The 16,184-nt window shown below is 35.8% G+C and overlaps 1 protein-coding gene across 1 annotated transcript in view; it reads right to left on the bottom strand.

Moving 5' to 3' along the window:
- Positions 1–16,184, bottom strand: part of SIPA1L1 (signal induced proliferation associated 1 like 1) — a 206,339-nt gene that overhangs the window by 24,603 nt on the left and 165,552 nt on the right. The window contains exons 12-16 of the mRNA XM_063289841.1: positions 13,170–13,319; positions 11,594–11,712; positions 8,948–9,066; positions 6,634–7,079; positions 2,010–2,246 (exon numbers count right to left, since the gene is read on the bottom strand). Coding sequence (XP_063145911.1) covers positions 2,010–2,246; positions 6,634–7,079; positions 8,948–9,066; positions 11,594–11,712; positions 13,170–13,319 — 1,071 coding nt within the window. The remainder of the gene's footprint in view (positions 1–2,009; positions 2,247–6,633; positions 7,080–8,947; positions 9,067–11,593; positions 11,713–13,169; positions 13,320–16,184) is intronic.

Below are 16,184 nucleotides of genomic sequence, written 5' to 3'. Positions count from 1 at the left end.
TGTAAGATGGCTCCAAGTCTTCATGTGGTTCTCAAGTCCCCTTTTTGTGGCTGTTAGAGTCCCTGTAGTGTTCTGTTCTCGCCCTAGAACTAAGTAATTATTCCAACCACATGCTTCCTGGAAATCCTGGCTTAGGAAGTATCTCTACTGTTGTGGCAAACTTAGAACTAAGAATGTGCGAATTGCTTCTTTGAACATACTGTTCCAGGTATAGAAAAGACGGTTTGTAGTGGCCCATGCTCAAACCAAATTACACATGTTTTGGGAGTTCTGGTCTGTGCACGGAATGAAATGTGCAGGTAAAACAAGGCTGTCTGATCCAGATAGAAGTGATTTTTGTGGGGGTGGGGGAGCCATAAGCATCAGCAGCTAAGGGGAGACAGGGAAGGGAAGATGCTGGAAAGAGACTGCAGGAGACAGGTAGGCCAGTGGGATACGCTAGGCTGGGACACAGGTGGTGGCAGTGGTGATGCCTGAGGGGAGGAGGGAAAATGCCTGGAACACTGGAGGGAGGGTTTTGCTGGAATGCAATGCATTTGACACTGCTGTGAGGACGATAGGATAGAGGGAGTGATGTGTACCAGCCTTAACCTACTTGCCTGCCTGGATTTTGTTTTGTCCAAAATCAGAAACTGTCAAAGTAGATGGGTTTCAGTTCTGCCAGATGGTGGCTGATCTGAAACAGTTCAGCAGAACCTCCAGAACACAATTATTTTTTCCCTCAGGTTCAAAGACGAAGTGTTTTCATGCACACCCCTGCTCAGATCCTAATTTATTCCTTTCGTCTTTCTATATTTTTGATACATGACCTGTGATTAATTTCTTATCTGTGTGACTAAATGTACATAAGCTCCATGACTCTTCAATAATAAACATGGCTCTCAACATAATTGCATTATCATGAATAAGACCAGTTCTCTGTATAAAAACTAAAAGGGTAAGTGGGAAAATCCTAATACAACACATGTAACTCATTTGAATATTTTTAAAGTTGTCAGACATCAATGCTTTGATCTATTTTGCTAGTCTCACCCTTTGTATTTAATCAAAGGATTATTAACACCAACTAGGATAGTTCTACTTTATGTTAACAAAAGGGCTTTACATAATCCACTCACTATTTCTGACATGGACCAGGTCAAAGATTTGCTCCCTCTAGTTTCAGTTGTTTTGTGGTTTGAAGGGAAAAAGCAGCAAGATTCCCCCCCACCCCCCGGTCGTTTTAATTTCTCCACAACCTAGTACAAATAAGATGATTTCTACATCTGTTCCAAAGTCCCTGAATAGAAAGAATGGTGGCAACATACCTTTTCTTCCTGGTAATCCAAACCAGGATTTGTAGATCCCAACTAATAATATTTTTAAACACTTCTAATTTCACTTTGTTTAAAAAAAAAAACCTACTCTTCTGCAGAAAAGTATTCCTTCTCAAGATCATCTGAGATCTTACCTTTAAAAGCTTTTGCAATATTAATAATTATTAACATCCCTTCGTCTATTATTTCTTCTTTTTAGTTTTGTTTTTTATAGTTTTTAATGTTTTTAATAATAATAGCAATTGTTGGTACTTATTATTGTTTTTAGTTTTGTTGTTTTGTGAGATAGGTGGCTATATAAATTTGACAAATAAACAAACAAACAAACAAACAAACATGATTTTGAAATTGGCAAGGGGTGGGTAGGGGAGGGGAATAATATACATTGACTGAGGTGTTTAGTATTTTGAGATAATTAAAGAAATGCCTGCCATAAGGAGATGAGTAACTGGAGAAAAGGAACATTTTCTAAGTACATTGAATTAATTTAACAGTTTTAATTCAATGATTTGAGTTGTACTTCAACAAAAAGCAGACAATAAATCTCTTGGGAGGTTTTCTTCTAAAAGCTCTTCAATTGGCTTAAATTGCCACCCCTTTTAAACCTCTTAAAAGTTTTCTGTGAGAAAAATACAAAGAGGACTTTTCATGTTAATGTCAACACCCACTAAAATAGAACCAAAATGCTCTTACTTTCTTGAATCCATAAACCCCACAGAGTTTATTGTCCCTTCAGGTTTCTTCCATCCAATCAGGTACTTGCTAGTAGCACCCTGACGTGGGTAGAAAGTTCTAGGACCAGAAGAGGAGGAAGAAGAGGAAAAAGAAGGTGCTAGCTGTGGGGAAGTGGCAGAATGAAGCTCTTCTTTAGGTGAACTTCTGGCACTGGTGAAAACAATGGAGCTGGCAGAGTGTCGGGAACCCATGGTACTGGGAAAGAAGCATAAGAAAGACAAAACTGACTTAACAGTACACGTTTACATGACATGCAATTAATTTCAAAATTGCCCTCTGTAACACATAATACAATTTTTATATGCTTACTACAATATAATCTAAGGATTTCCTTTCACAACCATAAAGTAAAAGATCCTCCCTATTAAAACAGGAGAATAAAAACTGACCTTAACTACCACAGAAACATCTACTCTTAATCTATTCTGAAAGCAATCTTTATAAGAGAAGCAAATTATTATCCTCTAGCAATATGAAATGGAAACTATTTATGTGCAAGACTGACAAAATATGCTATGATCTTTCCATACACACCACACACATAAAAACTAATATAGAAAAAGTTTTTTTCCTGAATGGCAATCCTAATATGTGTAAATAAACAACAATGTCATTCACTGGCAAAAGAATGATACAGGTAGTCCTTGTTTAGTGTCTGCCTCATTTTGCAACTGTTCACAGTTATGACGGTGATAAAAAAGTAACTTTGCAATCAGTCCTCACATTTATGACCTTCGCAGGTCTGTAAACCAAAGGAAAGCAGAAGTAAGATCACAAGCACAGTCACCGTTTCACTTAGCATCTGCTTTGCTTGACAACTGAGTTGCCAGTCCCAACTGTGGTCACTAAATGAGGACTACTTGTAATTTAGGGAGGATGTCAATTTTACATGAGGAGTCCTAACCTTGCCACAGGACTTTCTGCTTGCTTTTCTAGTTTGCAGCTGTTGTGCACCCTGCAAAATTAACCATTTTCCAAAGCAGATTTTGAGGGAGAATGAGTTTTAGGAAGGGGGAAGAATCACCCATTTTCACTTATGGAAGATGTTTTATGAAAAGACAGATTTCATCCTCTATTTTGATAAAAGCCAGTATTTTAAGAAAAACACTAATTATGTTATTGGCAATGATATAACAGATGAGACATTTCTTTTTGGAATAGATAGCTTCTAGCAGAGCAGTCAGGTCCAATTGTTGAATTATTGAAGCTTCCTTCAACATCTACAAAAGTTCTTTGCTTCTTTTAATAATATAATAGGGCTCTAACAAAGCAGGGATCAATGTAAACGAATGCTAAGAGATTTTGTATGCTCATTTTATCAGGTTGTTCAGCTATACACACTGAATTTAACAGGCATGAAACTCGTAACATGCCAAGAATCTATAATCAGGAAAAGAAACTACATGATATTTAGTAAATTGTATTAATCCTTCACAAATTCCAGGACTCATTTGATTCTGGAAATATGCCACAACTTTTAAGAATTGATCTTCTGCTTCCCCACAAACTGGCATTGTTTACATCAATAAAAGACATATTATCATCTAGCTGCCTCATGGAGATAACTTCAGGATCAGTACAGTTGAATTGACATGCAGGTTTCAAATATCTTCTAAAGATAAATGACTTAGCATTGCCACATTACTCACAATAAATTACTTATTTTCATGTCATGAACTTTGGAATGTTGATATAAACTTAAGTTATTTGTGCAACTAGTATGTTTTATATTTGAAAATCCTCACTACAGTAGCTATTAGCATATATGTTTTTTTAAAATACTGATTTTAACATAAAGTGAATTACTGCCCTATATTAGCAAAGTTCTCTGAGTATTAGGAAAAGTTGCCAAGTCAGAAATAGTAATTTTGTCACAAGGATTTGAGAAGCAAAGTCCAGCTAAAAGTAGCATACAAAATAATTTTTGCAATGCCATCAGTACAAAGTTCTGTAAGATAAACTAAATTTGACAACTAGATTATCACTCACATTTTGGCATTACAATGAATACTACTACTGCTTTCCACTTTGCAAGTGATCAAAAACCAAAACAAAACCATGACCTAATTTCTTTTACCAGAAGACTAAAGGGATCTATGCCTTTTATTCTAAACTATTCCAGAAAATCTTTAATTTGAAGTTAATTAATTTTAATTTGAAATCAGCAACATGAGTAATTCAGAATAGTTTAGACTCAGAAGAGTCTTTATTCATAATATTATGTGCTGTCAGTTAATGTATGCATTAACTACTACTAATGTCTTCTACCATCTAAAGTATAACAGTTAAATTCCTGTGCTTTCAGCCACTCTGTTCAGTCATTTTCTATAGGAGTTCCTAGGATAGCTTTTTTTGATAGAAGGTAGGGAACATGCAGGAAATGAAATACAAAATACCAAAGGGATGTGGAAAGGAAAACAAAAAGTAAGAAGCAACAGCCAATCGATAATTCACAAGTAATCTGAAAAGTAAATTTTGATTACTTATTGTGTGGTACTTCACATACAGCAATATTATTATAGAATAGTAATTATGTAGCATCTAGCTGATCTTAAAAAGCTAAACAGTACTTTATTATTTTATTTATTTAATTTCTATAGCTGCCCACTTCAACAAGTGACTCTGGGCAGCTTACAATCATAAAAACCATAAAACAGTTAAAATAATTAAAAACAATTAAAAGTACAAAATAAATATATATGGTCACCAGGTAAACAATACATGGATGTTAATATAGCCAAGAAATGGGGCCCTTAACACACTCGGGACCCCAGGCTCAGGCACATAACCAGGTCTTCACGGCCTTATTTAGTACTTAGGTGGGAGACCACCAAAAATCTCAAGAGCTGTAGGCTAGACTGGGAAATTAAAAATATTTGAAAAAAAGGCAATGCTGAACCCCTTCCATATTAATGCCAAGACCCACCCATAAAATTTACAGAAGTTGAGCTTGATTCAAAGGAGGATTTATTATTATGCAATGTTACTATTGTAAGTTGGATCCAAAAACTTATGATAGCAAATAAACATTGATTATTTAGAATGTTGTTAAATGTATCTCTGTCACTCCAGAGATAATCCAGTCTGACTCAAATCTGGAGTGAGTTTTTTTTAAAAAACAGTTCCATTCTCCAATTGTCCAACATGGAAAAAATACAAATGTCTGCTGAGAATGTGCAAAATATTCTGACCTTGAAACACATGTTCCAAATATGTTGAGAGTTTATCTTGACCTCAGAGCAAAACTTCTGAGACAAAACAGGGCTGTTCTGAGGAGTATTTATTTGGGGTGTTTCAAGAATCTCAAATTTTATGACTGGTTTAGTTTTTGATTTCCCCCCCCAGGTCACAAAAAAAAGAAGTTAATCACAGAAAATTTCCATGTTAAAAAAAGGAGAGAAAGGGAGTATTGGATTCAAATAGCAACTGATTATATTTGGGGGATTAAGACAGTTCTTTAACTTTATTGATTGCTTGAACTCATTGTGGTCCAACCTCTTGTCCTGAATGGTTGCCTGGCTAACCTAACTTAGTGACATAATTCTCTTACAGGAATGACTACTGAGTGAAGCCCTTGTAAACTGCCTCAACATACAACAGTTAACTTGACCATATTCAGGAAGAAGCATAATTCCTGATGAATATCAATTCCTTTTGCACAAATTTATTTCAGTTTATCTGTCTGAAATTTGCTTGGACATCTCCCACTTGAAAATTTCTTAACATTTCTCCTCTGACATGGCTGTCAAAAAACCACTCTTCATGGTACTACATATTCCAAAGAATTAGCTTGGGAAAAAGTTCTGGAGGCCTGCAATCAGTGAAGAGGAGTTCAGATCAGTAAAGAGGAGTTCCGAACAATTACTTTGTTTTGCATCATGTTCCACTCTTCACATGAATCCAACGCACATCCCTCAGTGAAATAGTTCACTGACAGATAAGAGACGACTAAACTTGCACTACAAAATTCATGCTCTGTGCTTTTTATGGAACAAATAAGAGAAGTATTTTTTCAGGTTAGGCCCCTTTACTAGCACAAATCTAATTCAGTACATAAACATTAGCATTCAATAGGTTTCATTCACTCAGGTAAAAAGACTACTTAAATATGGTTATCTCTAACTTGAGGATCAAGGGGAACCTGAGGGAAAATTTGTGTGGTGAAGTAAGAGGAATATATGACCTTGCAGCCTAAGTCCCAGTTATTTAAACTATGGTTGAAATATTGCCATGTTATCATGCTCTGGCCTTATACAAATATAACATTTAGTAATATGCTATTATTATTATTATTATTGTTTATTATAGCCATCCACTCCAAAAGTGGAATATATGAATTTCATGCAATGATGTAGACACTCCTGCTTTAAGAATTCCTACGACAGATGGAGTTGAGTCTCCATCCACTAAAAGAAAGAGAAACATACTTGCATTTTCAAACTCTCTGCACAGTATCTCTTCTTCAAACTGCTAAGCTACTAAGAAACATGTACTGTTATTTTCTAAAACACCCACTTCTCACAGCTGCTAGAAATATCTAGAAAGAGCCTTCAAATACATAATTTTTTAAAAAAAAGATTACCTTGCATGGGAAACAGCATCACTAAGACTAAAAGCACTGTTCTCTCTTGTTAAAGGATTGGAGGCTGGTTGGCTTTTGGTATGGATGTCCAAGCTCAATGAAGATTCTGTTTTTCTGTCCATCATGTGGCTCTCTTTTTCTAAAGTCCGATCTGCAATGGAGACCACTTCACTGGAACTGTGCCAGAGCGACGCCACTTTTTCTTTTATGAGTCCTGATCGGGGAGACGTTGCTGAGTTGCCCAGAGAGGCTGAACTACTATGGCTGGGACCGTATGAAGTGGTATCGATGCCACTGTCGGCAGAAGTGCCTTGAAGGTAGTTGTAACTATTCAGTTCTGATTCAGTCCTGTCTCCACTGTCATACCACTTCTCATCACTATGGACACTGGAAGCATTGCTGGACAGTGTATTACTGCTTGAGTGGCTGGAGTAGTGGCTGTCGGACTACACGCAGACACACATACAAGACTCTGAATTAAATTCAATATTTTGGAATGAAATAACACAAAACGGGAGGAACTGCTCATTACTGAAATTATAGAGTAATGGAAAATATGCATTAACTGTCTACAAACATAAAGTGAGAAACATTCACCTCAGTATACTACTAGGGAAGTAGCAACCTGTAACATCCCTTGATAGATTACTTTGGAAGATCTGCAAGATATTTAATTTAAATTTATCACCATGCAAATTTAATATATTTATTAAATATAATTTAATAATTTTATTAAATGTGTCACTTTTCATAATATGCTTAAAAAGTACGAAATGATTGGTTAAATAATAGAAAAAAGAACCTTCATACAGCTAGATCTAAGCTAAGTAAAATGAATACATCCAATGAGTACATCCAAGAAAAAGATCCAGATTTTGAGTTGTTATGCAAACAGAAACAGAAAATTAGCAACATTTCATGGGTATTTTATATAATCTCAAGTTAAGTTATTGTATCATTTCTTATATATAAACTATGGACTAAAGGTCTACTCTGGATCCTTACAAATCAGCAGAGAGAAACAGGCCGCCCTACAGCTTGAGGAGCTGTAATAACTCTACAGCAGCCTTCCCTGCCATGGTGCTCTCCAGAAGTTTCAAGTAACAGAATTCCTGGCCAGTCTGGAAATTTTGGGAATTAACGATCTCATTACATCTTGAGGTTATGAGGCCAAAGAACTGCTTTGAAGCAGTGTGGGATTCCTTCACACAAGAAATGTACTGCTAATTAGCTTGCATAGCAATTTATATCCAAATCAACAATATATTACTGGAGATGGTATGTCAGCTAAACCAAATCATTAATCCACTAATTACACTGGCAGCAGCTAAGGATTTAGTCATATGTAATGGCAAATACAAAATATTTAAGAATGCAAGATATATTGAAGAACATATTCAATATATAAGAATTTACATAGTCTTAAAAAGAAATTTTAGCAGCTTTTCAAGATTTTAATTGTTGGAAAATGTTCTCAGACCTGTTCCTTTCCCTTTAGGAATCTGTAGTTACAAGATAATATGACTGGACTTAAAATAAATAAGGGATTTGGGATGCAGCCTTTGTAAGAAGAAATGTTCAAATTTAAATGCCAAGAAAGGAAAGGGTAACATAATAACCATACAGGGGTATAGACAGTCCTTGCTTAACAACCATTCGTTTAGCAACTGTTTGGAGCTATGATGGCGCTGAAAAAATGATTTACAACTGGTCCTTGCACTTATGACCACTGCAGTGTCCCTGTGGTCATGGGATTGCAATTTGGGTACTTGGCAATCATCACGCATTACGATACGACTGCAGCGTCCCGTAGTCATGTGATCACCATTTGCAACCTTTCCAGCTGGCTTCAACAAGCAAAGTGAATGGAAAAGCAAAACATGATGTTTTGCTTAATGACTGTTTTTCTTAGTGATGGAGTTGCCAATCCCAATTAGGCCCATTAAGTGAGAACTACCTATATTAGTAGAGATCTGAAGATCAGTATAAGTATTAATTCCTATATAAATATTGATAAATCCTGAAAATTTGCTATGTAGAAGATTTGAATTTTTTTCTAACAGGAAGATTTGCAGATCCTCAAACCATCATACTACAGTCTGAAGCAAAATTCTGCCTGTGAGTTGGCAGGGAAGTATTTTAATTAACACACCTTATATTCAGTTTTATAATAACAATCTCATGATAAATATGCTGCACATCTATACTCCTAAAAGCAACCATAATTTGGGGAAAGTACAAATTTTTAAGAGACACTGTTATCTTTTGAACTTTTTTTAAGACACTTTGAATAAAAATCAGAAGGTGAACTTACATGGCCCTGCTTATTTGGAGATAGGTGAACTACTGGATCCTGCCTCATCAATCTTCCCGTTGGACTTTCTCTGAAGGATGGCAGCACTTTGGACACTGCAGGGAGGTGGCATGTTGCTTCTGTAATATAACATGCAATAATGGCATTTCCATTGAGGAAACTTATGTAATCTATTGCCTCACATTTTAAAAATAATGAGAAACTGTTGTAGGTCTATAAAGAACCAGAAGGTGACCTCTGTTTTCTAATGTTGCCGACTTAAAGCTGAAGAATAAAATCTTTGCTACATCAGGCAGTATCTATTTAGTGTTTTTCCACTCATGGATTTTTTTCCCCCAGCAGAGGCTCGTTTTAATGGAATGGCAAGGGAGGTGATTTTCAGCAATTCCTCTTTGCAACCTATGTTACTTTTCACTCTATACATTTTAACAGATGGGGGCAGCACAAGAGAGTGAAGAGGGGAGAGGAAAGTTGCCCAGAATGAATTTTTGTCTGAATCTACTTTCTACAGAAATCTCTGTTCAATCAAATGAACTTCTGTTAACAAGGTATTCTGTTTATATCAGCTTGATACAACTTACAATAATTAGAATACAGTTATTTAGGTTTGTGTGAGATGGTACTTCTAAGTGTCCTAAAACATAAACCTACTCAAAGAGAGGCCGATAGGTAATATTGTACTCAGTCCTTCTTAAAATAAACCACTTACCTTATTTACTTAATTTTTTAAAAAAATGATGAATATTGTACTTTTTATAACAGAACTTTATCGTAGTTAAGTGGAAACAACAACACATGACACAGGAACTGCAAAGTTATTCTGAAAAGATTGCACATGTTTTATCATCACCGCAATAAAAAATGAAAAAAACATATGTGATTGAAGTTGTTTGTCCAAATGGAAACTAAAGATAAGTATAATCACAGTTTTTTCCCTACTAAGTAGATCTGGGAGGGAGATGAGGAATCAATAGATGGATTTAACAGCTTATTGAATCCTTGACATGAATAGAACAGAGTATACTCTGTTTCAGTTTTGGAACTGAAAATTGTATTTTATTTTCAAAATTCTTCCCAGAGACTAAATATTTCACTCTGTCCTGAATCCTCAAGAATATAGTAGCTGTCTACTATAAGCACAAACATAATAGGAAGATCTGAGCAGTTCCAGTTTCTTTCATTATGCCATTTTCTATCATTCAGCTAGCCTAGGACAATGGATTACCTCTCATCTATTCAGTATTACTGTCAAACAGGATAGGACAGGAAAAAATGTTTCTGTTTATCTGAGAAAACTGCAATATATTTTTGCTTTTCAAGGTAACATTATAACAGAAGGTTTCTTTTCCTATTAGTTGGTCTTCCAAGTATTTAGAGAATCCTACCAGGAAACTGATCTTGACCTGTGCCAGTTTCTACTCTGCGAATCTGTTTGTCTCCAAACTCCTTTGTTTTTTTTACTCAAATATCCAACACAAATACTTCCTGTCCAATTTCCATCCTCTCTCCTCTCCTCTCTTCCACATTTCTGAAACTCCTACCCATTGGCTCCCACTCCTCAGCTCACAGCTTGTATCTGGGAAGCAAAGAACTGTGGTGGAAGTGAAGATCAGCCCCTGGCCCAGTGACCTTGTTCACCGATGAGTCGAGAAACAACAATCTGGAGCAGAACTACTAAAGCTTCTTATCGATCCCATCATGAATTGTGCGTGTTGTACATGATGGTAGTGGGGAGAGATAGTATGTGCATATGCTTGTATGTTATAGAGAGGATAAAACTATTCTACGAATTATTATGTTTGTGCAGTTGTGGGATTGCCCATTCATTTGTACAGTCCTCAAAAGGTTATGCAGTTACCCAACCTGGATTAAGTTTGAGAACTGATGATTGTTCTGCTTTCATTATACTGCCTACCAAGAAGCCGTGCTCTTAGCACTGGCATTCTTTGCTAAAGCTAGTCACAATGCACCACTGTCACTGAGATAATAAAAATATACTAAAATTGCTATCATTTCAAAAACTTTAGTGGAATCTAAGGCAATTGATATCAAGCACAGCAGCTACAGAGCCAGGGCTGTATGCTGAAAATTCCATACAAGGACTTGACTATACATATCAGCTGACTGCTGAGGATTTGCATGGCTGAGAACATTTCCTTCATTTAAGATCTTAACTGATGACATATTCATTAGTGGGGGAAAATATCTTGGCTAAATAGAGATTTGTCTCACTTATATTTTTATATTTGTATATCATCGTCAACAATCAAACAATTACCTGAATATTCCTTGCTGTCAGAAAGGAACACAATGAGAATTAAAATAAGCTCATCAAGCTGATGCTATATTGGGAAAAAAAAGTGCAAGGGCTAAAACAAACAAACATAAATAAAGTCAAGTATTAAATATGCCTATAGTACAGCTTTTTGAGAAAGCGTTCCAGGGATTGGGCTATTAGGATGCATTTATTCTGCACAGACATTTGTTTCTAATAAATAAGTGCCATCCAATACTGCATCCATGTTACTATAATTCATTCGGATTAACAGAAAAACAAGTAAGAACAATGCTTATTGCACCGGAATGAGTTGTCAAAGTCACCTGGGGGTACAAGAAATAGAACTTTTGCAAGAAAGAAATACTCACCCATCTGATCAACAATACTATCCTCACTTCTCTGCCAACTGGGGGTGGATTTGCCACTGCCACTAGTATCTGTGTTCTGTCTATCAATGGAGGCAGGAGATCTTCTACTCATTCCAAATCTGTGTAAAGAAACCTTAATTATTATATTCTCCATATGGGAAATATCATTTAAAGATGCTTTGTAATTACTAGATTACAATCAGTTAAATCATCCCAAAATTGTTAGGTACAGCCAATTGTATAATTCATTTGCAAAAAGCATATACTCCCCTAAGGCTCATAGCTTCAGCAACTGTAATTAGTCATTAGACAGAGGATGAGGATTAGTTGACAGATACAGACTAGAGACAATGCTGATAGTAAAGAATTTGTTGGTCAGATGATCAGGGATAAAACAAAGTTGCCATCAATAGTACCTCTTGGTTACCTGAATAGACTTAGGAAAATAAGAATAATGATAGACTCACAATGGACATGAGAGCAATAGACCTTCCCTACTGTTCAGCAACAACCACCATTATCTCAGGGCAAATTGCCTTTGATCTGGAGGCAACAGACAACTATTATGACTAGTAGCCACTGAGTTTTATCCTCTATGAATTTGTTTTTCCATGACTTGCGAACAGAATTTCCTAAGTTTAAATTGCTATGCAACAGAATTTCCTAAGTTTAAATTGCTATGCAACAGAATTTCCTAAGTTTAAATTGCTATGCAAAGAGGGTTTGTTTTGGGGGGGGCATCTCAATGTTCTCATCATTTAGCTTCAGACTCTAATATTGTGAGAGAGGAATTTAACTTCATGTGTCAAGAACATCATTACTTTTTTCAGATTCAGTCACAGTAGCTGTCACGTATGCTTGCCTTCATAATTTTGTTAAGAGGCTACTATTCATAATTAGAGTCAATAGAACATTTAGTTACCCATTATACTTTTAATCTGCCCAGTAACACAATATGGGAACAACTGCTTTTGGTTTAAACTGGCTTTGTATATTCAATTGCAATCTCTGTGATCAATCAAGACTATGACAGATGCAAAGAATGAAGATATACAGAGCCAGTTACATCTGCAATATTTGATAAGGGAGAGAAGAGATGACAAGGAGATGAATGATACGTTATAGCCTCCTGTTCAAAATAAATGGACAAGTTGGGACTTGGGCAAATAAATGAACTGATGGGATTGTCCTGAACACGTATTTTCTGTGTCAGTGTGAACACACACACACACACACACACACATGGACACACAGACAGTTAAGCGAAGTTTGAATGTGGAATGTTTTATTCAACTTTTTAGCAAAGAACTAATATTATGGTTTTTCAAGATGCCACCTCAGATGTGGCAATACAAGAAACTGTTTACATCTAAGTACCAGAATACTGGGCTTTAATTTCACATACTTTTCTGCGTATGAGGAATAGAGAAGCCATGACATTAGGAACACTTGTTATAGGACTGGGTAACCTTTTTTTTTTCTCTTCAGATTCTCAAGCAAAAACAATCAAAACACACATAAAAAAAAGCCTAAGACATACAGTAAGCATAAGGCAGTAAACACATCTGAGGCCTACCCTTCAGGCATAGATTTTTGTCTGTATGTCCCTCCACCAGAGCCAGTTTCACTTGAGGATGACAAATTGCTTGGAGAGTTACGACACTGCTGTGATCTTGCTAAGGCAATGGATGACACGGTGACATAGACATCAGAACCAGGAGATAATCTGTTCAATACAAACAATTCCAAATTCTGCATTATTAAATAACCATCAAAAAGATAACATTTTATGTGAACTACCACATCAGCAGCATCAATTCATCAAAACAATAAAAAATGAAACCAGCTGCAGAGCAGTATCCAGTTTCTTTTATAAATCTACTATCTATGAAGCAGACTGCAGGGACACAGGGAAGAAATGTCTGCTTTCAAGAAATAAACTTGTTGAATTGCTTTTGTATGCAAGAATATAAAAACAGAGCCTATTTTAACCAAATTTCAAATAAACAAGTGATTTATAACAGTTTTTTAAAATGTTTATAAAACTATTTTATAAAAGGATATATAGTACTGACATTTTAGAGTTCACTTATTTTATTATAAATCTAAGAAATTTCTCAATAGTTATTAATTATGTATTTATTATATTTGTTAAACAAATATAATGTTAAACATTAGTTAAAAATGCAAGCAATGTAGTATAAAATAATTAATAGACTTATTTACACTATGAACATTCCTGAGATACATCCCCAAAAAACCCACTTCCATTTTTGATTTGCACACTCAAAAATTTTTTTGTAAAAGTGATACAAGCGAAGCAAGGCAAGGCAAGGCAAGGCAAGGCAAGGCAAGGCAAGACAAGGCAAGGCAAGGCAAGGCAAGGCCAAGCCAAGCCAAGCCAAGCCAAGCCAAGCCAAGCCAAGCCAAGCCTTTAAAATTTTGCAACACTGAAGAAGTCTGACAAGCAAGTAAAATCTATGGCTAAATTTACATCATAAACCATCTTTCTCCCTATCCAATAAATATCCAGAAAAAAAATGCAGCATATACATATTTACATTTAAGTATCTTCTAACTTCGTACTGTTGAGAATCCGTGAACATTTTAACTCAAATCAATAAAAAGAGGATGCATATATTGATCCTTAGAGATACACCATCAAACATTATGCTTTTTTTTTTAGCCTAGTGCATTTATTTTACAAATGACTCAGTTTTCTTAGGTTAAATACTAGCTTTCAAGCAACTGAGAAGCTAGAAACTTGAAAGATACCAATTTTTTCCTTTCATTTTACCAAACTCTTTTGCTTTCATTTTACCAGCAATTTACTAACTACTAGCTAAACAAATCTTTTTTCAGTGAGACTGGTATTCATATATGCATTAGTATGCACATCTATAATATGCACTACAAAGTCAGTACTTACTAAGCTGAAACCTTTTATCGAATTGTGGATTATGGGTAAGGAAAAAAAATTGCACATTTTTTCTATGTTGTAAAAGGATATATTTTTATTGTTTGCTACTTTTTTGGTCATAGAGCAACATAAAACAAACAATGTAACAATTATTCAAAAAAAAGTAGCAGAATAGCATGTTAATAAAATAAAGTGAAAAAAATGTATTAGCATGGGGTTACAAAATATAAAGTATGAAACCAGGGAAAAGCCCTATAAAAATTATTATTTATACTCTAAATGCTAAAAATAGTTAAAATAAATAATTATGAATACATGAGAAATACTAAGAACTATAAGACATAGTAACCATTTAAAATTATCCTAATTTATGAGCCTAATACTTGCTGTAGCCCTACTAGGATTTAATTGGGATTATTGTAGTTATAATCCAAACAACTAGAAGTGAGATAACAGCAAGATAGTGAGACTAGAATAATAGGTTATTTTTTAAAAAAAGGAAAGGATTATACAGTATATTGAGTTATAGTAATCTAGACAGGGCTCAGCATCACTTTAATTGGAGGAACTGATTGTGTTTCAGAACCAGGCTACATTGCCTGAAACTCCCATCTCCTGGTATTTGAATGGGAAAAATACACATATTTTGGAAGTCTTCATGAAAGAAGCAACAGAGTAATACATGACCCAAAATTTCAATTTCCCCCTCACCACAAGGGCAGTGTTTCTGTTCTTTAGGTACAAAACTTTATTTTATTTCATAAGCTAGGAAAATAATGCTTACAATTGTCCAATGCAGATAAGAGCCCTGCATGGAAAGGGAGATGCCAAATGTTCAAGCTGATTTTAGAGAAGGCCAAGGAAAATGAGACATTATTGCTGATGCACACTGAATAATTGAGAAAGCCAAAGAATACCTAATATGTAGTTCATTGATTAGCCTTATGATGAAGGTGAAAGAAGAAAGTGCAAAAGCTGGCTTGCAGCTAAACCTCAAAACAACCAAGGTTATGGCAACCAGCTTGATTGATAACTGGCAAATAGAGGGAGAAAATGTAGAAGCAGTGAAAGACTTCGTATTTCTAGGTGCAAAGATTACTGCAGATGCTGACTGCAGTCAGGAAATCAGAAGACGCTTAATCCTTGGGAGAAGAGCAATGATCAATCTCGATAAAATAGTTAAGAGCAGAGACATCACATTGACAACAAAGGTCCGCATAGTTAAAGCAATGGTGTTCCCTGTAGTAACATATGGCTGCGAGAGCTGGACCATAAGGAAGGCTGAGAGAAGGAAGATAGATGCATTGGAACTGTGGTGTTGGAGGAAAATTCTGAGAGTGCCTTGGACTGCAAGGAGATCAAACCAGTCCATACTCCAGGAAATAAAGCCAGACTGCTCACTTGAGGGAGTATTAAAGGCAAAACTGAAATACTTTGGCCACATAATGAGAAGACAGGACAGCCTGGAGAAGATGCTGATGCTAGGGAGAGTGGAGGGCAAAAGGAAGAGGGGCTGACCAAGGGCAAGATGGATAGATGATATTCTAGAGGTGACGGATTCGACCCTGGGGGAGCTGGGGGTGGCGACAACCGACAGGAAGCTCTGGCATGGGTGGTCCATGAAGTCACGAAGAGTTGGAAGTGACTAAATGAATAAACAACAACAGTTCA

Source organism: Candoia aspera, chromosome 1 (genome assembly GCF_035149785.1).
Source record: "Candoia aspera isolate rCanAsp1 chromosome 1, rCanAsp1.hap2, whole genome shotgun sequence".
Lineage (NCBI taxonomy): Eukaryota > Metazoa > Chordata > Lepidosauria > Squamata > Boidae > Candoia > Candoia aspera.
This window is presented reverse-complemented; position numbering and strand designations above follow the sequence as displayed.